At 41.1% G+C, this 23,228-nt stretch overlaps 1 protein-coding gene and 1 pseudogene across 2 annotated transcripts in view; both read right to left on the reverse strand.

Annotated features, from left to right (window-relative positions):
- Positions 1–6,327: 6,327 nt before the first annotated feature.
- On the reverse strand, positions 6,328–6,777 carry LOC308645511 (10 kDa heat shock protein, mitochondrial-like; annotated as a pseudogene). The gene has a single exon. The product of its transcript is annotated as a 10 kDa heat shock protein, mitochondrial-like (transcript).
- Positions 6,778–13,925: 7,148 nt separating this feature from the next.
- MAPK1 (mitogen-activated protein kinase 1) overlaps positions 13,926–23,228 on the reverse strand; it is a 77,829-nt gene continuing 68,526 nt past the window's right edge. The window contains exons 8-9 of the mRNA XM_081287998.1: positions 20,287–20,412; positions 13,926–15,575 (exon numbers count right to left, since the gene is read on the reverse strand). Of these exons, the coding sequence (XP_081144124.1) occupies positions 20,296–20,412 (117 nt within the window). The 3' untranslated portion in view covers positions 13,926–15,575; positions 20,287–20,295. The remainder of the gene's footprint in view (positions 15,576–20,286; positions 20,413–23,228) is intronic.

Here is a 23,228-nt window from a genome sequence, read left to right on the forward strand (position 1 = left end):
TTTCTCAAAATATCTGGGCTTAGAAACCATCTCTTCATATTTTCAAGTTGTAATTTTTACCTTTCTGCATTTTAAAAAATTTGGCCATTATTCTATATGCATGCTTCTTCTTCTTCTTCTTTTTTTTTTTTTAGTTTGACCTGTTTTTTATTTTGAAATGTGATTGCTAGAATATTTTAAAACTACCTGGAAGGCTTGCATTCTGTTTCTTTTCTTTCTTTTTTTTTTAGTTGCTCAAGACAATACAAAGATCTTGACATATCATACATTTGATTCATATGGGGTATGAATTCTCATTTTTCCACATGTAAAATTGCAAGATCACATTGATTATATAGCCATGTATATACATACAGCAATACTAGTGTCAGTTGTATTCTGCTGCCCTCCCTATCACCCCTCCCCTTCCCTCCCATCACCTCTCTCTACTCAATCTACTGTGACACGTTTCTCTTTTTTTTCCCTTTCCCCCACACCATCATATATGTATTTTGTATAACGATGAGGGTCTCCTTCCTTCTTCCGTGCAATTCCCCTTCTCTCTCCCATTCCCTCCCACCTTTCTTCCCTGTTTAGTGGTAATCTTCTTCTCATGCTCTTCCTCCCTACCCCATTTTGAGTCACCCCCCTTATATCAGAGAAGACATTCAGCATTTGTTTTTTAGGGATTGGCTAACTTCACTTAGCATAATCTGCTCTAATGCCATCCATTTCCCTGCAAATGCCATGATCTTGTTATTTTTTTTTAGTGCTGAGTAATATTCCATTGTGTATAAATGCCACATTTTTTAATCCATTCATCATTGAAAGCATCTAGGTTTTTTACCCCTCACACTTTTTTTAACCCTTCACACTTCAAATAGAGCTCTAATCTCCAGAGTATACAAAGAACTCAAAAAGTTAAACAACAAAAAAACAACCCACTCAACAAATGCACCAAGGATCTGAATAGACACTTCTCAGAGGAGGATATACAATCAATCAACAATTGACGGGAAAAAATGCTCACCATCTCTAGCGATCAGAGAAATGCAAATTAAAACCACTCTAAGATACCATCTCACTCCAGTAAGAATGGCAGCCATTATGAAGTCAAACAATAACAAGTGCTGGCGAGGATGTGGGGAAAAGTGTACACTTGTACATTGCTGGTGGGACTGCAAATTGGTGCAGCCAATTTGGAAAGCAGTATGGAGATTCCTTGGAAAGCTGGGAATGGAACCACCATTTGACCCAGCTATTCCCCTTCTCAGACTATACCCAAAAGATCTTAAAAAAGCATACTACAGGGACACAACTACATCAATGTTTATAGCAGCACAATTCACAATAGCTAGACTGTGGAACCAACCTAGATGCCTTTCAATAGATGAATGGATAAAAAAAATGTGGCATTTATACACAATGCATGCTTCTTTTTTATTTTATTTATTTTTTTTAGTTTTTGATGAACCTTTATTTTATTTATATGTGGTGCTGAGAATTGAACCCAGTGCCTCACACATGCTAGACAAGTGCTCTACCACTGAGCCACAACCACAGCCCATAGATGTGTGCTTCTAATTCATGTTCCTGAACATGTGACCTTTGTGAACAGAAATTTGCATGGAAAAGTTATTTACTGCTTATAGCTTTGGATTTAAGTTACTGAAGTGAATACCAATAAAAGAAAAACCAAGGCCATGTTCATTGGTTACATGTTTGGAATGTTAACCAATATATTTTGTAAGTTGTGATTTTTATTCACTGTTACATTTTATGTATGCTCTAACAAATTATTATTTTTAAAATCTAGTGTGAGTATACTAAAGACTGCTACTAAAGATCTGAATTAAAAAAAAATCTGGACCTGGTACATTCATGTTTCTAGGTTAACGAACTCCTGAATAAGTTGAAAACATATACATACCCAAATCTACAAAATCTGCCAGTATTTATAGCAGGTTTATTTTATTTTTGCTTCTGCAGATTGAACCCAGGGATGCTTTACCACAGAGATACATCCCCAGTCCTTTTTGTTTTTTTATTTGGAGACAGAGGCTTGCTAAGTTGCCAAGGCTGCCTCAAACTTGCTTTAGCCTCCTGAGTCTCTGGAATTATAGGTGTGTGCCACTGCACCTGGCTTTATAGCAGCTTTATTCACAATTTCCAAAACTGAAAGCAACTCAGATGTCCTTCACTAGGTGAATAGGTAAACAAAGTGTGGAACATCCATATGATGGAATATTATTCAGTGATATGAACAAATTAGTTATCTAGCCATGAGCAGACATGGAGAAATCTTGAGTACATATTACTAAGTGAAAAAAGCAAGTCTGCTTTTTTTTTTTTTTTTTTTTTTGCATTTGTTTATGCAGGGAAATGGATGGCACTAGAGCAGATTATGCTAAGTGAAGCTAGCCAATCCCTAAAAAACAAATGCCAAATGTCATCTTTGATATAAGGAAAGCAACTAAGAACAGAGCAGGGAGGAAGAGCATGAGAAGAAGATTAATATTAAACAGGGACGAGAGGTGGGAGGGAAAGGGAGAGAGAAGGGAAATTGCATGGAAATGGAAGGAGACCCTCATCGTTATACAAAATTACATATAAGAGGAGGTGAAGGGAAAGAGGGGAAAAAAAACAAGGAGAGAAATGAAGTACAGTAGATGGGGTAGAGAGAGAAGATGGGAGGGGAGGGGACGGGGGAGATAGTAGAGGATAGGAAAGGTAGCAGAATACAACAGACACTAGTGGGCACTATGTAAAAATGTGGATGTGTAACCGATGTGATTCTGCAATTTGTATACGGGGGGAAAAATGGGAGTTCATAACCCTCTTGAATCAAATGTATGAAATATGATATGTCAAGAGCTATGTAATGTTTTGAACAACTAATAAAAAAAAAAAAAAAAAGAAAAGGTAATGGCAACAGTAAACAGCTTGTGATTGCCAGGAGTTGGGGAGGGAAAGACAGGTATGCAGAGGATTGGGGGTAGGATTGCCAGGAGGGGGGTAGGATTGCCAGGAGTGGGGTAGGTATGTGGAGCTTTACATACTATCTGCTCAATGATTCAAAAAGTCTAAAACTGACTAAAAAAAAAAAAAGTAAAATCTCTTTTTAAAATAAGGATATGTACAAGAAGGGAAAATTGGCCAGATTTTCTGAAGAAAAGAACATTCAAGAGGTTTGATAACCACAGTGAATGAGATATATAGGGATCCCTGAGGATTTTGACAAAGGAGTATTAACTACTCTCAAGACAAATGTTAGAGCCTGGAAAGCAGAAGAAACAGGAGTTCCTCCACTCATAATGGGTTTATCCTGATAAACCCTTCATAAATTGAAAGCATCAAAAAGTATATCATTATTATTATTTTTAAGTACTGGGGAATGAACCCAGAGGTGCTTTACTACTGAGCTATATTCTGGGCCCTCTTTGTTCTTTAATTTTGAGACAGGCTTTGCTAAGTTGCCCAGGCTGGCCTTGAACTTACAGTCCTCCTGCCTCAGCCTCCTGCATCTTTGGGATTACAGGCATGCTGCCACAATGCCTGACTTCAAATTTGTATTTAATCCATTTAACCTACTGAACATCCTAGCTTACAACACAGCACACTGGAGTGTTGGTTGTTTCCTTTTGTGATCTCGGCTGACTGAGCTACAGCTGCTACTGCTGTTCGGCATCATTGTGAGAGGATCATATTGCATGTTTTCCAGAGAAAACATCAAAACTCACAACTCAAAGTATGGTTTCTACTTAATGCACATCACTTTTGCACCACTGAAAAGTCAAAAGATTTCAAATACAACAAAGGTATGCTGGGGACCTTCCATAGTTGAATAGGCAGCCTGAGGTCTACTTGTTATGCTAAGTAAACAAATCAATGCATCAATGAAAGAGGTAAAATGAAAGTTTTTTTGTGGATGGCAATGTTCTGGAATCCTCAGGGTCTCTATGCAGGCTCCATGCTTGCCATCTGGTATGCCTCCATGAAATGCTTTCTAGTTGGGGCTGGGGATGTGGCTCAAGCGGTAGCGCACTTGCCTGGCATGCGTGCGGCCCGGGTTCGATCCTCAGCACCACATACCAACAAAGATGTTGTGTCCGCCGAGAACTAAAAAATAAAAATATTAAAAATTCTCCCTCTCTCCTCTCTCACTCTCTCTTAAAAAAAAAAAAAGAAAGAAATGCTTTCTAGTTCTAATGATTCCCCTGCCCTGCTTACCAGAGTAATTATAAAGTATTAAAAAACCTCTTGCTTGGGCTGGGGTGTGCCTCAGTGGTAGAGTGCTTGCCTAGCATACACGAGGCCCTGTGTTCCATCCCCAGCACCAAAACCAAAACAACAAAAAATATCCAAACAAGCTAAAACACCAAAACAACAAAACCCCTCTTGTACCTGTCAAGAGAATGCTGCATCTTAGAAATTCCCTGGTATACAAGGAACACTACCTGAATCCTGGATCACAAGGACACCCTTCATCTGGCCAATCTCAGAGGCAGGGCTGCCATGGCAGAGCTGGGGAAGTCTTGGCCTCCATCCTGGGTAAAGCTTTGCCTTCCTGCTCCAGCCTGAGGGGTTGTGGTCTTGAGCTTTTCCTCCAATGTCTGGTTTGTTTCAACACTGGAGTTAGGTCTGGAGTTAGGCTCATGCTGTGAATTCACCCTGGCCAAGAAGTCCTGGCAAAGGGTCCTTGGGCTGAGGTGCAGAGGGGCAAGCCTGGAAAGGTCTGGGGTCCATAGGTGGTAGCAGCAGCAGCAGCAGTTAACACTATGTAGACTCAGGGCCTTTTGCAGGAGACATTCCACTTGGGAGATCACACCATCTGATTTCTGTTGTGTGTGGCTGCTGCTTGAGGTAGGACGGAGATGGGATGTTGAATGGAGGCTGCTGCTGTGCTTTTCATTGGCACTGAAGACCAGAGCAGTGGGGCTCTTTCAGGGGCCTGACAGGGCCTCCAGAAACAGAAACATACCCCCGCTCTCTCCAAGGAAAAAGAAAACTCAAAGCAAACAAGACACACAAGAAGGAAAGGAGTGAACTAGCAAGCCACTAAGAGGCAGGGCCTGTCATCAGGCAGAGGCCCAAGGCAGGGAGGGTCCTGCCTGAAATCAGTGAACCACTGAGCAGCAGGGTCAAGAGCAGAACATCTCTCTGCCTTGGACCCCAGGCTTTCTGTGCATCCCAGTAGAGATCTTTCTCCTTTTAAAATCAAGCTAATCCCTGGCATTTGTACAAAGACCAGGTCTCATCATAGTTCAGCAGCAAGGAAGCCTCACAGGGATGCTACCCAAACCCTGGCTGTCCCTGAGATGCCCTGTGGTGGCATCTCAGGGGTGTATCTGCTTTCCTTTTGGAGCTCCTTTGCCAGCAGAGATATTTTGCTTTCATCTCAGATGGGGCATTCTATGATGACAGCCTGTTCTTAAATGAAAATAGCAGGTGCTTGCACAGGCATGCAAACCTGGGTTAGCATGTCAATGTCAGAGAGGTAAGCAACAAAGGGTGGCCAGAGGGTGTGTCCATGCCAGTTCCATGTGGCCTCAAGGTTCCTGTGTGCTTGAGGATCTCCCTTCCCTTTAGAGGGATGCCAGAGAGAATCAAGGTGGGGCTTGTCCTGGGCCCCTGCCTTCCAGGGTCCAGGGAGGGATGGTTGTGTTGAAGTGCACTGACTGCTGGCTTCCAGTGTCCCCAGCCTACATCATTGGTCAGAGAACAGAGAAACAAGTCAGAGGTGAGGCACTTTACTTACTCTTCAGTCAATGACCTCATTGGCCTTTTTCTCCCCTTCTGAATTTCATTAAAATGTTCTTTGTGTGGTCTGCATGTGACTGGCAGCAGTGGGCTCTTTCCGGAGAATTTAACAGCGAGGCCCCCTGTAACTTCTTGCCCCATGCTTCTCCCTTTGGAGAAGCCCTTTAAATGCTGTACTCCCAGACTCTGCTCCCAGGGGTGGAATTTGATAACACTGATCCCTGGTGTTAATTCCCTTAATGCTTTCCTACCACACTTTCTCCTTTTAAAATCTGCTTTGGTCCCACATTTCCTTCCCAATCAACTGACACAGACATGAGGCAGCTGCCCTTGCTGATTTAGATTTTTATTTTCCATCTAGCAGTGATTGCATTTTCTAATACTGTCGAAGTTGGTACCTTTAGTTCGTCCTTGTAGATATTTTCTTTGAAGCCCCTATGGCATTGTAATGTTTTCAATTTTTTTTTGAGGGGGGGTACCAGGGATTGAACCCAGGGGCACTTACCCACTGAGCCATATCCCCAGCCTTTTTTTTTTTTAAATCATTACATATTTTATTTGGAAATGTTTACGTAAGTACAGGGAAACTAAATTTTTGAGACAGTGGATGTTATTAGATTATCATCAGTTTATTATAAAAGAGACGTGGAAAGTATTTACATGATGAAAGGTTTCAGCACTTCAGTGGAATGAGCAGCTTCATAGGACGCCATTTCAACAGCGATTTGTTTCAGTCTACATACTTTCCAAGAATGTCACCATCTCTAAATAAGAAATAATCCTTGTTATCTAGAACTACTTTGGTGCCTCCATTCTCTGGGAGAATTTTATCTCCAACTTTCACACTACTGGCGGAATCTCCCCACCCTTTCCTTTAAAGCCTGATCCCACAGTTACTACTGTCGCTTGCAATACTTTTCCTTGAGATTTTTCTGGAAGCATAATGCCTCCTTTGGTTACAGTTTCACATGCACTCCTTTCGACCAATACTCGGCCAAAAAGTGGAAGAAACTTTCTAAGTGCTTGTCTGGCCGTGACTCACGCCACTACAGCTCGGACTCTGCTCTCATGCCACTGCCACAGAGACCCACAGTCCGGCCCTTGGAATACATGAAAAGGCCTCCCCAGCCCTTTATTTATTTATTTTTTATTATTATTATTTTTAGTTGTCAATGGACCTGTATTTTATTTATTTATATGTGGTGCTGAGAATTGAACCCAGTGTCTCACACATGCTAGGCAAGCACTCTGCCACTAGCTACAGCCCCAGCCCCCCAGCCTTTTTTTGTATTTTATTTAGAGACAGGGTCTCACTGAATTGCTTTGGGCCTTGCTAAATTGCTAAGGCTGGTTTTGAACTCGCAATCCTCCTGCCTCAGCCTTCCAAACTGCTGGGATTATAGGTATGTGCCACCATTCCTGGCCAATTTTTCCCTCTTTATAGTTGTTAACTAAAATTGAATGCCTAACTACTGCAATACTGCTGCCTTCCCCTCCTTGTTTATTTGTATGGTTTCTCCACTGGTCTTAACAATTCCTCCTGTCCTTTTAAACCAGGAGGACGACCTTACCCAACATGACAGGCTTTCCTGCATGGACCATGAGATGGGCAGGTGACCTGTGCCCATCTCAATCTGTAGTGGAGGTGCTGACAACCATTGTGGCCTTGCTGTTTCTTTGATTGCTTGTTCTTTTGTGACACATTTGTTCTTCTCTCTGGTTTCTCTCATCATCTGATTCATAAATAAAATGTTCTGGCAGAATATTATGCTATTTGGTGGGTGGCAGATAGGTAAGGGATGCAGGTAGTTTTTAGATTTCATTTCAGGGAAGGGCAATAGTGATAAGTATTCAAAAATTCAAAAACCTGAGCATGACATATTACCAAGCTACAGTCCCAGCCCACTGGCTCTTGGAGCTGTTCTCATGTCTCCGGTGTATGTCTCTTGCTGTGGTCTTGGATTATGGTTGGTTCCATCTCAAAAAACCCACATTTCCTAGCTTATTAAAGTCTAGCCAGCTCCCCATGAAGTGGGAATACTTTATAATTTTAAAAGGAAGTAATGGCACTTTTGGACAGAGAATAAAACAAATCTCTGGGCTTAGGGGAATGTAGATTTATGGGCTAGTAATGTGGCCATTGACTCCTTGCCTGCCTCTTCTAAATTGGCCTCAGAGTGACCCTCAAGGGGGCTGAGGATGTAGATCCATGGTAGCATGGCTTGCCTAACAAGGTTCTGGGTTCAATTCCCAGCACTCTAAAACAAACAAAAATGGAAAAACAACTAGAACAAGGATCCTCTATGTGTAGATAGCCTGTGTGCCTACATTGCCAATCTGCAACATACCTTCCTCCAGTGCCTTGTACTGGGCTTGAAAGCTATGGCCCTGGTTCAAGTGTCCCAGGTTGCACAACTTCCACCCCCTCTTGCTCCTTCATATGCTTGGCTTCTATTGCCAGATTTCCCACCACACAGATGTGCCCTCCATGGCCCAACAGGCAGCTTCCTCCTACCATTTATGCAACTGACAACTGGTTTCTGTTACTTTCTAGTCTTACTATACAAGACAGGTATTGGCTCCCCTGCTCCTTCTGGCCATTCAAGAGTAATCCTTCCTGATGGAGAAACTTTGGATTGGGTAGAGGGTAGTGAGGGGAGGGGAGGGGGTAAGGAGGTAGGAAAGATGGTGGAATGAGACGGACATCATTACCCTAAGTACATGTATGATTACACAAATGATGTGACCACATCATGTACAACCAGAGAAATAAAAAGTTGTGCTCCATTTGTGTACATTGAATCAAAATGCATTCTGCTGTCCCGTATAAGCAGTTAGAACAAATAAAGAGTAATTCTTCCCAATTCCCAATCAGGTGCTTTTCTTACCTAATATTTTAATTGAGAAGGTCCTGAATTTCTGGGCTCAAGCCATTGTTTTGCCTTATCCTCAGGAACTGACTACTGGTGTGTGCCACTGTGCCTGGCCCTTACCTAATATTTTGATTCTTTTTTCCCAAGTTTGTGTTTACAGCATTATTGTTCTAAATCCTTGAGCTGAAACTGCTGGGCTTCCTATCCTCGGGACCCAGACCAGCACATCACAGGCTGCAGTTCCCAACTGTGTCCCATCACCTGAGGGTGAATATCTTATACAAAGAATTCCCTTAAACTACTGTCTTTCGGAAGAGGAAATTAAGAAACAGAATGAAGGAAGAACTTCCCCGAGCATCAGGGATTAAAGATGTTTTTCATTTCAAGCAAAAAAGATCTTGCCTATTTTCCATGTTTGTCTGCACTACTATAATGGTTCTCAAAGCCCATGAGAAACTTGATGGCCACTCAGAGTGTCTGATCTTCTCAGAATGGGAAAGTTATTTTTAGATAAATTACTTTCCACGTTCCTGTTATCATCAAGCTTTTAAATTCACACTTTATGTACCATCATAGAAATATCACAAAGATACTGGACATAGGTCTTTTTGCCCTTTATATAGATGAAAAGCTCTCCCTTTTTTCTCAAACTTACAACTCCAGGGATTCTGTGAAGATGGAGGAAATCCTTGATGCAGCCGAGCCATTGGCTCTGCAGGTCTATGGCAGGAACTCAGTAAGTGTATGCTGAATTGATCTGAAAGCATATTAGTAAACTGAGGCGAGACCCATGGTTTCTTCCACTCAATAACTTGCAACTGAAATTGAACAGGGTCTCTTTCTTCTGGCTACCCATCTTTTTAAATTGGTGCTGGGGGGCTGGAGATGTGGCTCAAGTGGTAGCGCGCTCGCCTGGCATGCGTGCGGCCCGGGTTCGATCCTCAGCACCACATACCAACAAAGATGTTGTGTCCGCCGAGAACTAAAAAATAAATGTTGGAAAATTCTCTCTCACTCTCTCGTAAAAAAAAAAAATTGGTGCTGGGGAGTAAACCCAGGGCCTTATGCACACATCCCCAGCCCACCTACCTACCATCCTAATATCACTATCCACAAAGGTGACACATCCAATGCGCTGATCTTACAGCCCTACCACAACAAATTTCTGCTCCCCATATACAGTTCAGGTTTGTTTCTGAGTTACTTCATTTAAATAATAAACAAATAAACAAACCTGAAAACGAGGCAGGTATCTGATCATAGTCTCCCATCATGTCTGCTTCGTGGGTGTTCACCATGTGATCTCTACCCATCTACTGCAGCTCCTTCCCCCTAGGTTCTATGGCCTCAGTCTTACCACTCCATCTTATCCCCTTGGTCCTTCCCTTTGCCCCGCCCAGCTAATGATATATATGAACAATGTCCTATTGCATCACTGAGGCCTCTCTCAGTGGTGGGCAGTTCTCATTTCCACTTCTTAGGAGGATCTTCCTCATCCTCACACACTTCACCCAAAAAGACATGTTATGGGGCATGACCTGTTTCTTCCTTTTTACCTACGAAATGAATGTCTTTAGCCATCCTTGGCCAGACTCAAAGAGTGAGGCTGTGCCCATCTCCACCTCCCTCTTCCCCTTGGGAAGCCCAGCCCCAATCCTCCATCTCCTCTTCCCTGATAGTGCCTTCCTCTTAGACACACTCAGAGATACCACTGTCCCCTCATAAAAACTCATTCCTTCACTGCTCCCTTTGGGATACCCCCAAACCCTGATCCTTCTGCCCCACCCTGGAGCCTCAGAGGTGTGATTCTCTCCTTGCTTCCACCTCTCTGTGACCCGTTGCTTGGCTTTATTCTCTCCTCTCTCAGATGACCTGAAGTGACCTCTGCCCAGCTCTAAACACTTGGTTTTGATTAAATACAGCAGACAGTCCAGATGCTGGTCTACTGCCAACCAGAATTGGTATGCCATTACTAAGGAAGGAGCTCATTATCGGTAAAGTGGGGGAAACTGTGATTATCAGCTTTCTGTGAACAGACTGTGACTACTTTCTATTGGATTTGGACAACAACAAAGTGTTAACCCATCAAGGAGAAAGTGAATGTTATGTACCCTCAAGTGTTTCAAATGTCCCCTTGAAAACTTCCAGTTTAGGCTGTATTTCCCTGAAGAAAATTTTTTGATAGGTTTTCCTTTCTCAGATCTACAGAAAGCAGTTTCTTTAGTAAGTAGACATTTTAATGCTCTAACATTTAATGAAATTTAAAAAAAAAAAAGCACTTAAGAAGACTTGCTGTTTACTGAATTCTTGCTTTGAGGTAAATCACTTGAAATATATTTTTATAATCTTTACCACATACAAGGCAATTTTGGTTCTGCTTCATAGCTGACGGTCTGCCATGGAGAGACTGAAGCACAAACAAGTAGGAATGAGCAACCCAAAGCAGAGGGTCAGGCTGTGAACCTGGTTTAGGGGCCTGTGTTTTTTCCTACAATACTACATCAAAAACATTTCCCACCAGGGCACATGCCTATAATCCCAGCAATTTGGGAGGCTGATGCAGGAGGTTCACAAGTTCCAGGCCACCTTCAGTAACTTAACAAGACCCTGTCTCAAAATGAAAAAGGGAGGGGGGATGTAGTTCAGTGGCAATCTGAGTTCAATCACCAGTCCCAAATAAACAACAACTACAAATTTCTGTCTTGTAAATAAGTCACTGCAAAATGCTCAATACTGACAAGAATCAAAATGTCTAAGACTAATACAGTTATAACTTCTTGGTCTGAAAAAAGAGCTGCCCCCATATTAGGACTGCTGAAGATAAGGGTGGGAGGCATACAAAGAGAGGACGTGGGGGAACACCTTCCTCGTCCCCCCCCCCCATTTATACCTAAGGAAATGTAGAGGACTAAAATTAAAACCCCTTTTTGACTCTAGAGAACCAGCTTATAATCCTATCACTAATTGACATAAGCAAAGCCAAAGGAGGAAGGCCGGCTTACTTGCTGTAATTAAGGCCTAGACGATTTAATACTTTCACATGTAAAACTGCAATTAAACTATACATGCACAGTACTGTTATTTTGGTAACACAGGGACACAATTTAATGATTCTAAGGATTTTTTTTTGTAGATTTTTTTTTTTACAAGTCAGGTGCCATAAACATTCAAATAATCCATCTTTTAAAAAGTACGTTTACAACATCAAAAGAATTAAGATGAAATATAAACCTTTCTACTTACAATTTTTATACAGATTAATCAAATCACAAATACCACAAATAAATGTTAAGTTGTAGCAATATAATGAATAAACATTCAGATTCTTAATAAAATCTTCCTTTAACATTTTTTTAACTTACCATTATACTAAATAATCTATGCAGAGTTTTGGGGTACAATACCAAGAAGGCACCAACAGTACAAAGCAGATACAAAGCAGTTTCAGAACTTTCTGGAGTGCTCTACACGGATAAACAGCACAAAAAGCAACAAGCTTAAGCTAAACCTGGTATAACCCTAGAGAATTCATTCAGAATTCACTCTGGATTCCCAGTTGTTGCTGATCCATCATGTCGAGTTGGATGACAGTAAGAGAAACCACATCCTTACTCCACTCTTACATGCTTCTCATCTGCACTATAGGAGTATCTTGTTTCAATACCAGCATAACAATTTTAAAGCACAAATGCTTTAAAAATGTGTAAGCAAAAGGATTGCTCAGATTTTCAAAACCACTACATTTACAAAAATATTTCCCTTAAACTTGGGATTGCTCCAAAACATTGATTTACAAATATAAAAGTATTATGGAAGGACCCAAAGCATGTGCATATGTGTGTATTAACATACAGTTATCATACTATATAAAAGTTAATTAAAAAACCATATTAACATAAAAGCAAATAAAGATCAAAGTCTCCTCTGAATGGGCTGAATATTATGTGGCATGTGGGTGGTTTACCTTCATGATTCCTCAAAAACAACTACTGGTTGGCCATGTATAGTTTACTGAAGCTAACAGTTTTCTCCACACCCACTGCCTCTGCCTGAAAACAGCAGAAATGAGTGTGAACATACCACACCTTCACACAGAACATGATGATATTTGTTTACCCAGATTCCATTGTGGTCTGTGTTTCTCTGTAAGCTCTAAAGACTGTCAGGGCAGAGTCTTCATAATTGGTTCTCACATCTATCCCAAAGGCTTGTTGGCTGGCTGTTTCATACCAAACAGAACGTCTTGGAATGTTTTAATGGGAATTTTTTGCTTACATTTTAGACACCAAAAAAGACATCCATCAGAAAGCTTATCTGAGCATGCTAATAATGGAGGCATTCAGCATCACCAATATGAATTGAGATGACATAATCTGTACATATTTAGAAATATAAAACCAAAACGATGTGTCTGTTATACATAATAACTTGTAGTTTCACAGGTACCTTGGTTATAACAATTCTCTGACCTGTTAAACTACATTTCACATGATATTAATGAAAAGTGTACCACTTGTGGCTACAGTAATTCTAGAATGCAGTGAGTGGTTTCATGCCAATCTGATTCCACAGTACCAACAAAGAGGATGGCAAAGAGCTTGTAGCCCCTAGATATTAGCAGCCAAGGCTAGTTTTTCTACCTAGAAGATTGCAAATTAAACTAATAATATTAACATTGCATTAAAAAAGTACAAAGAAATGAGTAATAAAACTGCCAATGCTCTTTTTAAAATGAAAACTGACTTATTTATCAATATATCAAATAACAGTCAAATCTCTGTATCCTGTCAATGCTGCATGGACCATGACATGGCAGCTCTTAGTATGTAAGTGAAAAGTTAGTTATGTATTTTTAGGGCAAGAATCAAGATGTGATTCTTATTTCTAAGGATGAGTCAGCCATCTTTCTTTAGTCACATGAGGTGTGTCAGCACACTTGGCCAGGTGGCATGCACCATGTGGTGCTGGGCAGCTCTTCCCAGCACTTGGCTGTGCTAGCAGCAGCTCTGGGGCATACAGGCAGGCCCCTTTTTGGAGGGAACCAGAGATTCCAACCTGAGATGTCTGTTTTTTGTCCCCAGGGTTTGACAGACTTTTTTGAGACTTAAGATTTGAACAAAGAAACATGTCAGAATTATCTGCTGTGCAGAGGGAAAAAGGCCCTTTGTAAGCCACCTCATGTAAACTGAAGTGTGGGGCAATGCCTACGGTGGGGAAGTAAGGCCCATGGGCACTTCTATTTGGAGCACAAACAGAACCTGTCTGTCCATTCAGACACACTGATCCAGAGGAAATCAACACTGAATCTTAACATGAATGTGAAGATAAAGATGTACATTTATTTCCATGAATTACAAGTGCATTGCTGTTCATATTAGCAGGCAGTCTTTATATAACCCATTCTCCATTGCTGTCAAAAATAAAAGAAAAAAAGAAAAATAGGACAGCTGAGAGACGAAAAGCAAAAAATAGAATTATTTTCCCTAAATGATCTGCTGGATAGCATTTTCCGTGGAACACAACTCAGAGGTAACAATAGATTTTTCATTTCAATCATAGGCATGTGGCACTTGGACAGTCATCTCTGCACAGAAAGCTGTAACAGTCATGCGAGGGTACAGTAATTATTGAACAAGGCAAATTTCTCACCACAGAGAGCAGTGGGGGAGTCAGGAGGCACCGCACTGGGACAGAACACCGAGTCAACTCCACAGTACACAGTGGCAGAACAAATACTTAAAGAGATCAGGAAAATATGGAGAGCTCTGAACATGACTTAATGCTAGCTTCAGCTTCTTCTGATGGTCTTAACTCAGCAGTATCAGAAATATTTAAAGAGTACTTGACGACAGAATAGTGCTTCATGTCATGAGCTCATGAAGGCTTTATTACAAATTGTTATATTGTAGGTTGAAAAATAAACTTGAGATGCTGACATGCTATAGAAGGAAAAAGAATTGTACACTTTCTCATTAAAGTTGCAGTGTTCCTCTCTGCTAAATCCTCCAGCATTGAATGTGGTTACTGAAATAGTTCAGAGCATATATGCACCGGGTATGTGGAATTCCATCGCGGATCAGCCTGCTCACTACTTCTCCAGAAACATTCCACAGTACTGTCACCTTTTGTGTCTCTCATCAAATGCTGAGCACAGCTGCCATTTCAAATCTTTTAAGTAGGTTTAGCAAACAGTACTGCATGTAATACATTTTGACAAGTGTTATACCTCTATAATTGTTATAAGTAACCACAGTAAATCTGCAGAATGACATTGCTGGGTGCAGTACTTCCTTTCTATTTAGAATGACTGAATTTTCTAAAAGCTGGGCAAATAGCACATACCTTAAATATGTTAGTAACTAACATGATATTAGAAAAGACACTGACAAGTGCTCCCAAAGGATTCCCGAGACAGAAGCACTTGCTGTAGGCTGCAATGTCATCCAAGGTATTTCCATAAGCTCTGGGGGAAAGTTACAGTCAACAGATGAAGTGCAAATTTGGGGCTGTCACTGACTTAAAGTGCCCTAGGTAGTAGCCTTCCCTATCATAAAGATGCCAGTGACTAGAGCCAATGTGGAAAGACTCTTGCTCTGGTGAGGCTGCATGGGTCAGTCAGCAGGGCATCATGTAGAAAGGATTCAGGAGTGGGAGGAACCACTGCATCTTTCAAATCAGAAAGTGATTAGTGACTAAAGCAACGGTAAGCAGTACGTGCATTGGAAGTACATACTGCTGCCAGTCACCAGTGGGTGACACACACAGGGGTGGCCAGGAGGAATTCTCTGGACTGAAGGAATTCTTTGAAAGCATAAAAGCCACAACTACCAGAAACCGCCCCTCCGAACGGCTCAAAGGAGTCAAACTGAATAAGCCATGACAGGCTGGAGACAGGACCAGGGGTCAAGAACTGGAAAGAAGAACATCGATGTCTGAGCACGTCCAGTCCTCTGATCCCTTGTCCTATAAAAACACAAATAATAAACCTGGGAGTTAGGACTGAATTATGTTAAATCAACATCAGCAGCATTACAAAATGGAGAAGTGAAAAAAATGAACATTAACACGTCATCGTCAGCATCATGAAACAGAAAAGTAAAAAAAGCAAAAGGGGGAAAATTACTACAAAAAAGTCACTTAATTTACACACTTGTGGGCATGTGTAACACATCGCAATTTTGAAGGGGCTGGTGCTCTGCCCAGACTTCAACAGCACCTTACTCAGACAGTTCTCAGAGGCTTTTTTCATAACAATCATAGGAAAGACACACAGGCACTGACATACACAGTCAGATTGGCTTCAGTGTTCCTGGGATGCCCTTTAGTAACCACATGGTATCCATCCAAAGTCAAAAAAGTTTAAGGGTCTTTGTAAAGTAATGTGTCTATTTCTATGCAAAAAAGAGGCTTGGCCCTCTCTCTGTCTCCTATTCTTATTAAGCCTTTTTTTTTTTTTTTTTTCTCTCTGAATGACCAGGTAGAATTAAGTCAACTGCACTGACAACAGAGTTTGTGTTGTTATTAATCCCAGTGGCTCGGGAGGCTGAGAAAGGAGTATTGCGAGTTCAAAGCCAGCCTCAGCAAAAACGAGGCACTAAGCAACTCAGTGAGACCCTATCTCTAAATAAAATACAAAATAGAGCTGGGGATGTGGGCTCAGTAGTTGAGTGCTCCTGAGTTTAATTACTGGTAATCCTCCCTGCCCCCCAAAGAGAAACCCTGTAGAATCTAGGTGGTGGGAATACAGGTGTTTACTTTAAAATTCTTTGAACTTTTAAGAATAGCTGAAAACTGCCATTTAAAAGAACAACGGAAAAGACCAGGCTCTAAGGACATAATGAGCATGTGCGTGCCTCATGTGTGCCTAGAACAAATGAATGACACTGAAGTGATATACTTGCCACACCTGAATTCAGAGTTGGAGTGCACCTAGTGAGAATCTTGTCCCTGTCTGTAATGCTAACTTCAGAGGGCATTTAGTCAGCAGCCACATCATATAGCCCCAGGAGTACCCTGGCTAACCATCCCATTGGTTTCTGCTTGCAAAGTCCTTTTACTTCCTTGCTGCCCTTATAGTCTCTTGAGATAACACTTCAGGATGGGTAACTACTTGTGAAGGAGATTTAGCCTCCTTAATAAGGCAAGGGCTATGTCCTGGGCTTGGTCCTCTCTCTGCAGACTCCTCCTACTTATTAGCTTGAGTCTGTGCTTACATGCTCTACCATTCCTGGTTTGGTACTACTGTGTTCCCTTTCCCACCAGTAATCAAGATTCAGCATAGCACAAATGCCTCACTCTATGATGCTTAGTTTTACTTCTGGGGCCTGTTGTGCCCTTATTCACCTCTGCTATAGTACCTCTGATCCTGAGTTGTTCTGGTTATATGGTTTCTCCCCTGCTAGACTGGGTGCTCCTTGGAGGCCACATGTAGGCCTGTCTGTTCTGCTTATTCCTGGTGTCTGACAAAGTACCTGGTACAGACTAAGTGGAAGTGCATTTCAACTAAGACAAGGAAGATGGGGAAAATCAGAGTCTACTCACTAGTTTAAGAAAAATAACCTGTGAAAGGAATCATGAGGGAGCCCTTGTTTTTCAGGAGCATGAGGAGGGTAGTTTCCTAGATTTCAGAGGCACTGGATGATGCTAGTGGCTTTGGCCCCACAGTCTCCCTGAGTCAGTGACAGTAAGGTCTCCTGATAAGAAATGTCTGCAGTCTCTGACAGCTGCAGTTATAGTGAGTTCCCCAGCATCCTCACTTGATCAAGGACTTTGGTTAACAACCTCTTACTATTTTAGCTGGAGAACAGGAATAGCTTCCTGCAGTGACCAATCTGTGGTAATTCCACTTTCCACTTTTGCTCTTGAGCCCTTCTAGCACCTCTGATCAATCACCTGCCTTTTGTGTGGAACACCTGGAGTGGCTTCTGCTTTCCAGCCTGGGAACTGACCAACAGAGTCCCAGGGACCCCACAGCTTGAGGTATTGTTTCCAGACTCCAATATGATGATAAAAACAATGAGGAGAGAATGGATATCTACCTAATGAAAACCTCAAAGGAAAAATCACTGCCAAAACCCTACCCTTGGCCTCCTGTTCCAACACAACCTCAATGCCACTTTGGCCATTTGTCTGCAGTCTCTGCAGACACACCTGCCTGTCAAGGGATATCTCTGGCTCCTTCCATGTTGCTTCCATGTAAAGCACTTCCCCCTTCCTCATAATTCTTTATTTCCCTGTTCATTTCTAGGGTTCTGACATAAGCTTTATTCTCTTTCCTCTCACCATATGTTCTGGAAAATCCAGATTTGTATTTTCATTTTTAAATTTACCAACATTGCCACCTTGTACTGTATTCCTGGTGCAGTTTTCTATCCAGGTCCATATAAATCCCTCTAATGGATCAGCTTAGTCTTTACCTCCTTGATGAAGCTTTTCCCAGCTTTGCTTGCCCATACTCCTGATCTGAACAGAGAACCGTGTTTGGACCCCCTTGTGGGAAGCATTAATTATAGAACTAGGTCTCCACTTGGAGTTTCTTAGGGGCAAGCACCTAAATTTCCATTTCTTTTTTATCCGTCTCCCAAAAGAGGCAGATACAGAGGACTCTGTAACACTCTGTAACTCTTTGGATTTACTAAACTGGTGGCTGCACTTTCCATGGGAGGAAGGGAGTCCTGGAGTGAACCCTTTTCAGAGAGATGCTCACATACTGTGAAGCTGCTGAAAAAAGCAGACAGCAAGAAAAAGATAAGAATCAAAAGACAGTCTATCATACAAACAAGCAGTTGCCAAATAATCACATTCATTACTCTTGAATAAAGAAAGGAAGGACTTTCAGTTTCTAATAAAAAGTGTGTGTGCGTGTATGTGGTGTATGACTCCTACAAGTATCTAAGTAAAATTCTCTGAATTATTCAAAAATCTAAATTAAAGGAGGAGCTTGGAAATGAACATGAACCAATGGAATCTTAAGGAACAGAATGTTCTAAAGACCAAGGGAAATATGGGGCCTGATGGTGCACACCTGTAATCCCAGCAATCTGGGGAGCTAAGGCAGAAGTATTGCAAATTTGAGACTAGCCCTGGCAAGTTTGAGGCCAGACAATGGCAACTTAACAAGACCCTGTCTTAAAAACAAACGAACAAAATGAATGCTCAGCAATCAGACTGTCACTCTGAGCACATGGCTGTCTCCTCTCCTTGGAAAGTGGTAAACCTGATGTCCATGTTTCCTAGCAAGTACAAGAGTTACCCTGTGCACATACCCCTTCTGTACACACTGGTACTATGCATCTAAAAAATGAAGTTAAGTCAGGCACAGTGGCACATGCCTGTAATCTCAGCAACTTTGGAGGCTGAGGCAGGAGAACTGCAAGTTTGAGGCCAGCCTCAGTTGCTTAGTGAGACTGTATCAAAATAAAAAATAAAGGCTGGGGATGTAGCTCAATGGTAAGAATGCTTACAAGGCCCTGGGTTCAATCCCCAGTACTACCAAAATCAAAAACAAACCCAAACCAAACCAACCCATTAAGTTAGGCTGTAAAAACTTATGTCTTCTTGGGACTCCATGCATCTTCCTTCCTTTCTTAACTATTTCCCATGTCCAGTCTTCATGATTTTCACTCTCATGCTCCTTGTCTTCCTAGCACTTCACTGGCTTATCAGTGTTTCTCTGTCCTGACTGGCCATTGTGTGTGTACCTAAAGTCACTGTGTTTACTGCATGAAATTCTATGTTCTCAATTCTTAAAGAAACATTCTAGGCAGCTGGGGATGGAGCTCAGTGGTAGGTACAGTGCTTGCCTAGCAAGGCCCTGTGTTCAATCCCTAGTACTGGGGGGAAAAGGGGAAGTCCTAGGGCCTCAAAAGTTGCATGTTAAAATTTTCCAATGTTTAAAATGTCATATGAAGTAAAAAACCTAAAATTTTCAGGAATGAAGGCCTCAAACTTATTCTATTCCATGAATTTATTTTCTCAAAAAATAATCAGGTTTTCGGGCTGGGGATGTGGCTCAAGTGGTAGTGCGCTCGCCTGGCATGCGTGCAGCCCGGGTTCGGTCCTCAGCACCACATACAAACAAAGATGTTGTGTCTGCCGAAAATTAAAAAATAAATATTAAAATTCTCTCTCTCTCTCAAAAAAAAAAAAAATAAATAAAAAATAAAATAAAATACGAAAAAGGGCCAGGGATGTGGCTCAGTGATTAAAAAAAAAAAAAAAAATCAGGTTTTGGAGCTGAGGCTATGGCTCAATGGTAGAGCACTCACCTAGCATGGGTGAGGCACTGCGTTTGATCCTGAGCACCACAAAAAGATAAATAAATAAAGTTACTGTGTCCATTTACTACTAAAAAATATTGAAAAAAAAATCAGGTTTGTAAGTCCCCTAGTACCTAAACACCAGTCTTACTGTAGCTATTACTCTAGAAATTGTCATTTAAACTTCATGTCATTGTAACTGTAGGTCAATATAAACTGCCAGAAATTAAAGAATTCCAAGTATATTCACAATGGTGAAAGACAGAATGTAATTTCCCCAGTTTTAAATTCAAAAGTATCAGTATAAAAAGGTATATTTAAGTAAAGAGGAATACATTGAATTCTTTTACTTTCTAATGACACTTATATTCCCTCTCCTTCTCTAGGGTTAACTATGTGGTTAAAGCTCCAGGTACCTGACAAATTTAAGATCTGTATCCTGGCTGAAATCTAGCAGTCTCTTCAAAAATGAGTTCTTTGAGCTTTTCCTTAGGTAAGTCATCCAATTCCATGTCAAACTTGAATGGTGCTTCAGCGATGGGCTTTAAGAGAACACAAAACATTTATTAGTCAAAAGTTGTTCTTGTTCAGGCAGTAATTTACTGATTAGATTCATAAAGTGACTCTAAATTACATTCTGAAATTTATACAACAAGATTGAAGTCTCATAAAACCTGAGAGCACCAGGGCTTGGAGTGTAGCTCAGTGGTAGAGCATATACTTAGCATGTAAGAGGCTTTGAGTTTGATCCCCAGCACCATGAAACAAACAAAAACATCTGAGAGTTCTGATAAACATTGTATTTGTGCCCATACTCCTGAAAGCACCGTTCTCATAAGCATTTAATAAATGGACTGGGGGGTAGGGATGTAGTGGTATAGCACCAGCCTACCATGCACCAGGCTCTGGGTTCAATCCCCAACAAAACACACACACACACACACACACACACAGCAACTGAACCCATTTTGTTTTTTTGTAAACTTATCACAAATCCCAGAATAACTTGCAAATGTTTCAAGGTACTGGATGTTGTAATAACAGAAATGTGCTGTTGTGGAGGTGGTATATTTATATGATCCAAACCCATAAGACTAAAATAAATGCATTTGATTAAATTATAGCATCTTTGTTATGAGGAACGATTATAGAGCTGTTAAAAATGAAGCTGCAGCTGGCTACGGTGATACATGCCCGTAATCCCAAAGACTTGGTGAGATCCTGTCTCAAAAAAAAAAAAAAAAAGGTGGGGGGCTAGGGATATAGCTAGGCACAGTGGCACACACCTGTAATCCTAGCAGCTTGGGAGGCTGAGATAGGAGGATTCTGAGTTCAAAGCCAGCCTCAGCAACTGCAAGGCACTAAGCAACTCAGTGAGACCTTGTCTTTAAATAAAATACAAAACAGGGGGACTGGTACTGGGGTTGAGTGGTAGAGTGCTCGCCTAGCACATGTGGGGCCCTGGGTTTGATGCTCAGCACCACATACAAATAAATAAAATAAGGGTTAAAAAAAAAAGATGCCCATGTTTTGCATTTGCATTTAACAGAATGAACACTAACCCTACTTTAAAAATTTAGATATAGAAACATAAGATTATGAAGGTAATATTCCAAAATTTTACTAAGAACTGCAACTAGATTAAACGATTAAAGAGATCTTTTAAAATATCTTTCTCCAAGTTTTTTGCCTTTGTTTTTTCCTGGTACTGGAGATTAAACTCAGGACCTTAACGCATACAAGGCAAGTGCTCTATCACTGAGTTATATCCCGAGCCCCATACATTTTTAATTTAATTCTTACCATACTGTATGCATACTCAGAAAGTTATTTAAGAAATACATAAACTATTTAGGTCAAAGAACCTCCATATATACTGAATGACAAAGATAATTAATTACATATTTATTTATTTAGTAGTTAATAGATGGACAGAATGCTTTTATTTTATTTTTTTAGGGTGCTAAGGATTGAACCCAGTGCCATGCACATGCCAGGCAAGCACTCTACCACTCAGCCCATATTACATTTTTATTTAGGGGGACAGTACTGGGGACTGAACACATAGCCTCAAGCATGGTAGGCAAATTTTCTACCACTGAACTACATTCCAGCCTCTACATTTTGATTTTTTTTTTTTTTTTTTTTTGGTGCTGGAGACTGAACATAGGGTCTTGCATATGTTAGGCAAATGTTGTACCCCTGAGTTACATCCCCAGCACCTATATTTTAATTTTTAAATGTCCACAAACTAATGCAATGTTAAAGAACTAAGCTGAGGGCTGGGGCTGTAGCTCAGCGACAGAGCATTTGCCTAGCATTGCTGAGGCACTGGGTTCGATCCTCAGCACCACATAAAACTAAACAAACAAAGGCATTCTGTCCATCTGTAACTACCAAAACAAAGACAAAAACAAAAACAAAACTAAGCTGATGATGATGGCAACTGTCAATCAGTGGTTGAAAAGACCCCCAGATCTCACCCACCTAATCTTCATGAGAATTTAAGGGGGAGGAAGTATGAACCTCAGATACTATAGTATGCTTTGGCTACTTGAAAGGGGAAAAGGATTCAAGTTGCAAGAGAAGAACAGGTTGCTCTCTCTGGAGGGTGATCTGTATTTGGGATCATACTAGGAATCTTACATATAGGTGCACTGCCCAAACTTGTTGATTAGGACACAGAACCTTAGGAAATCTTTAGCTCATAAGGCCAGGATGAGACACATTTTCACCTACTTCCATGTCACTGACTGAACTGTAGTATCTCTGCAAACTGCCTCAAGTATTTTTTTTTTTTTTTTTGTGGGAGATGGATGTGGAAGGGAAGCCAATTAATAAATACTCCCTTGTTTTGATTTCTATCTTCTTTCTCTGTATCAGCTTTTAGCTTTGCTAGTTTTTCATTTTTCTTTTCCATTTTGTCCTGTAATTTTAAGATAATTCACTTGCTTCTTTCCTTTAAGAGGAGGATGTGGAGGCTTTATTTTCTATTTATGTAAGCTTCAACCAGAACAATCTAAACTTTTGGCTCATGCTGAATTTTTGTTAACCTCCAGAGAATAAAGGTTAAACTGAATCCATAGAGGAACCAGAGAAGTATAGTAAGAGAACTGTCTTGGAGAGAACAAGACACCAAGTCTCTTTTACAGGGATGTCTAGTCGGCTCTGAAGAGTTGCACATCCCCCTCTGGTCACATTAAATCTCTCAATAAAACAGACTCTTGTGGCCTATCTCCAGAGAATGGCATACCCAACACAGAGTTGCCAGGCACAGTGGGAACTGTCTAGACTGACTTCTCAGTGTGTTGCCTTCCTTAGCAGCCTGCCAACTCATCTCCATCCTCAAGGTCAGAAC

The sequence above is a fragment of the Spermophilus citellus genome, assembly GCF_964194105.1.
Source record: "Spermophilus citellus genome assembly, chromosome: 3".
Lineage (NCBI taxonomy): Eukaryota > Metazoa > Chordata > Mammalia > Rodentia > Sciuridae > Spermophilus > Spermophilus citellus.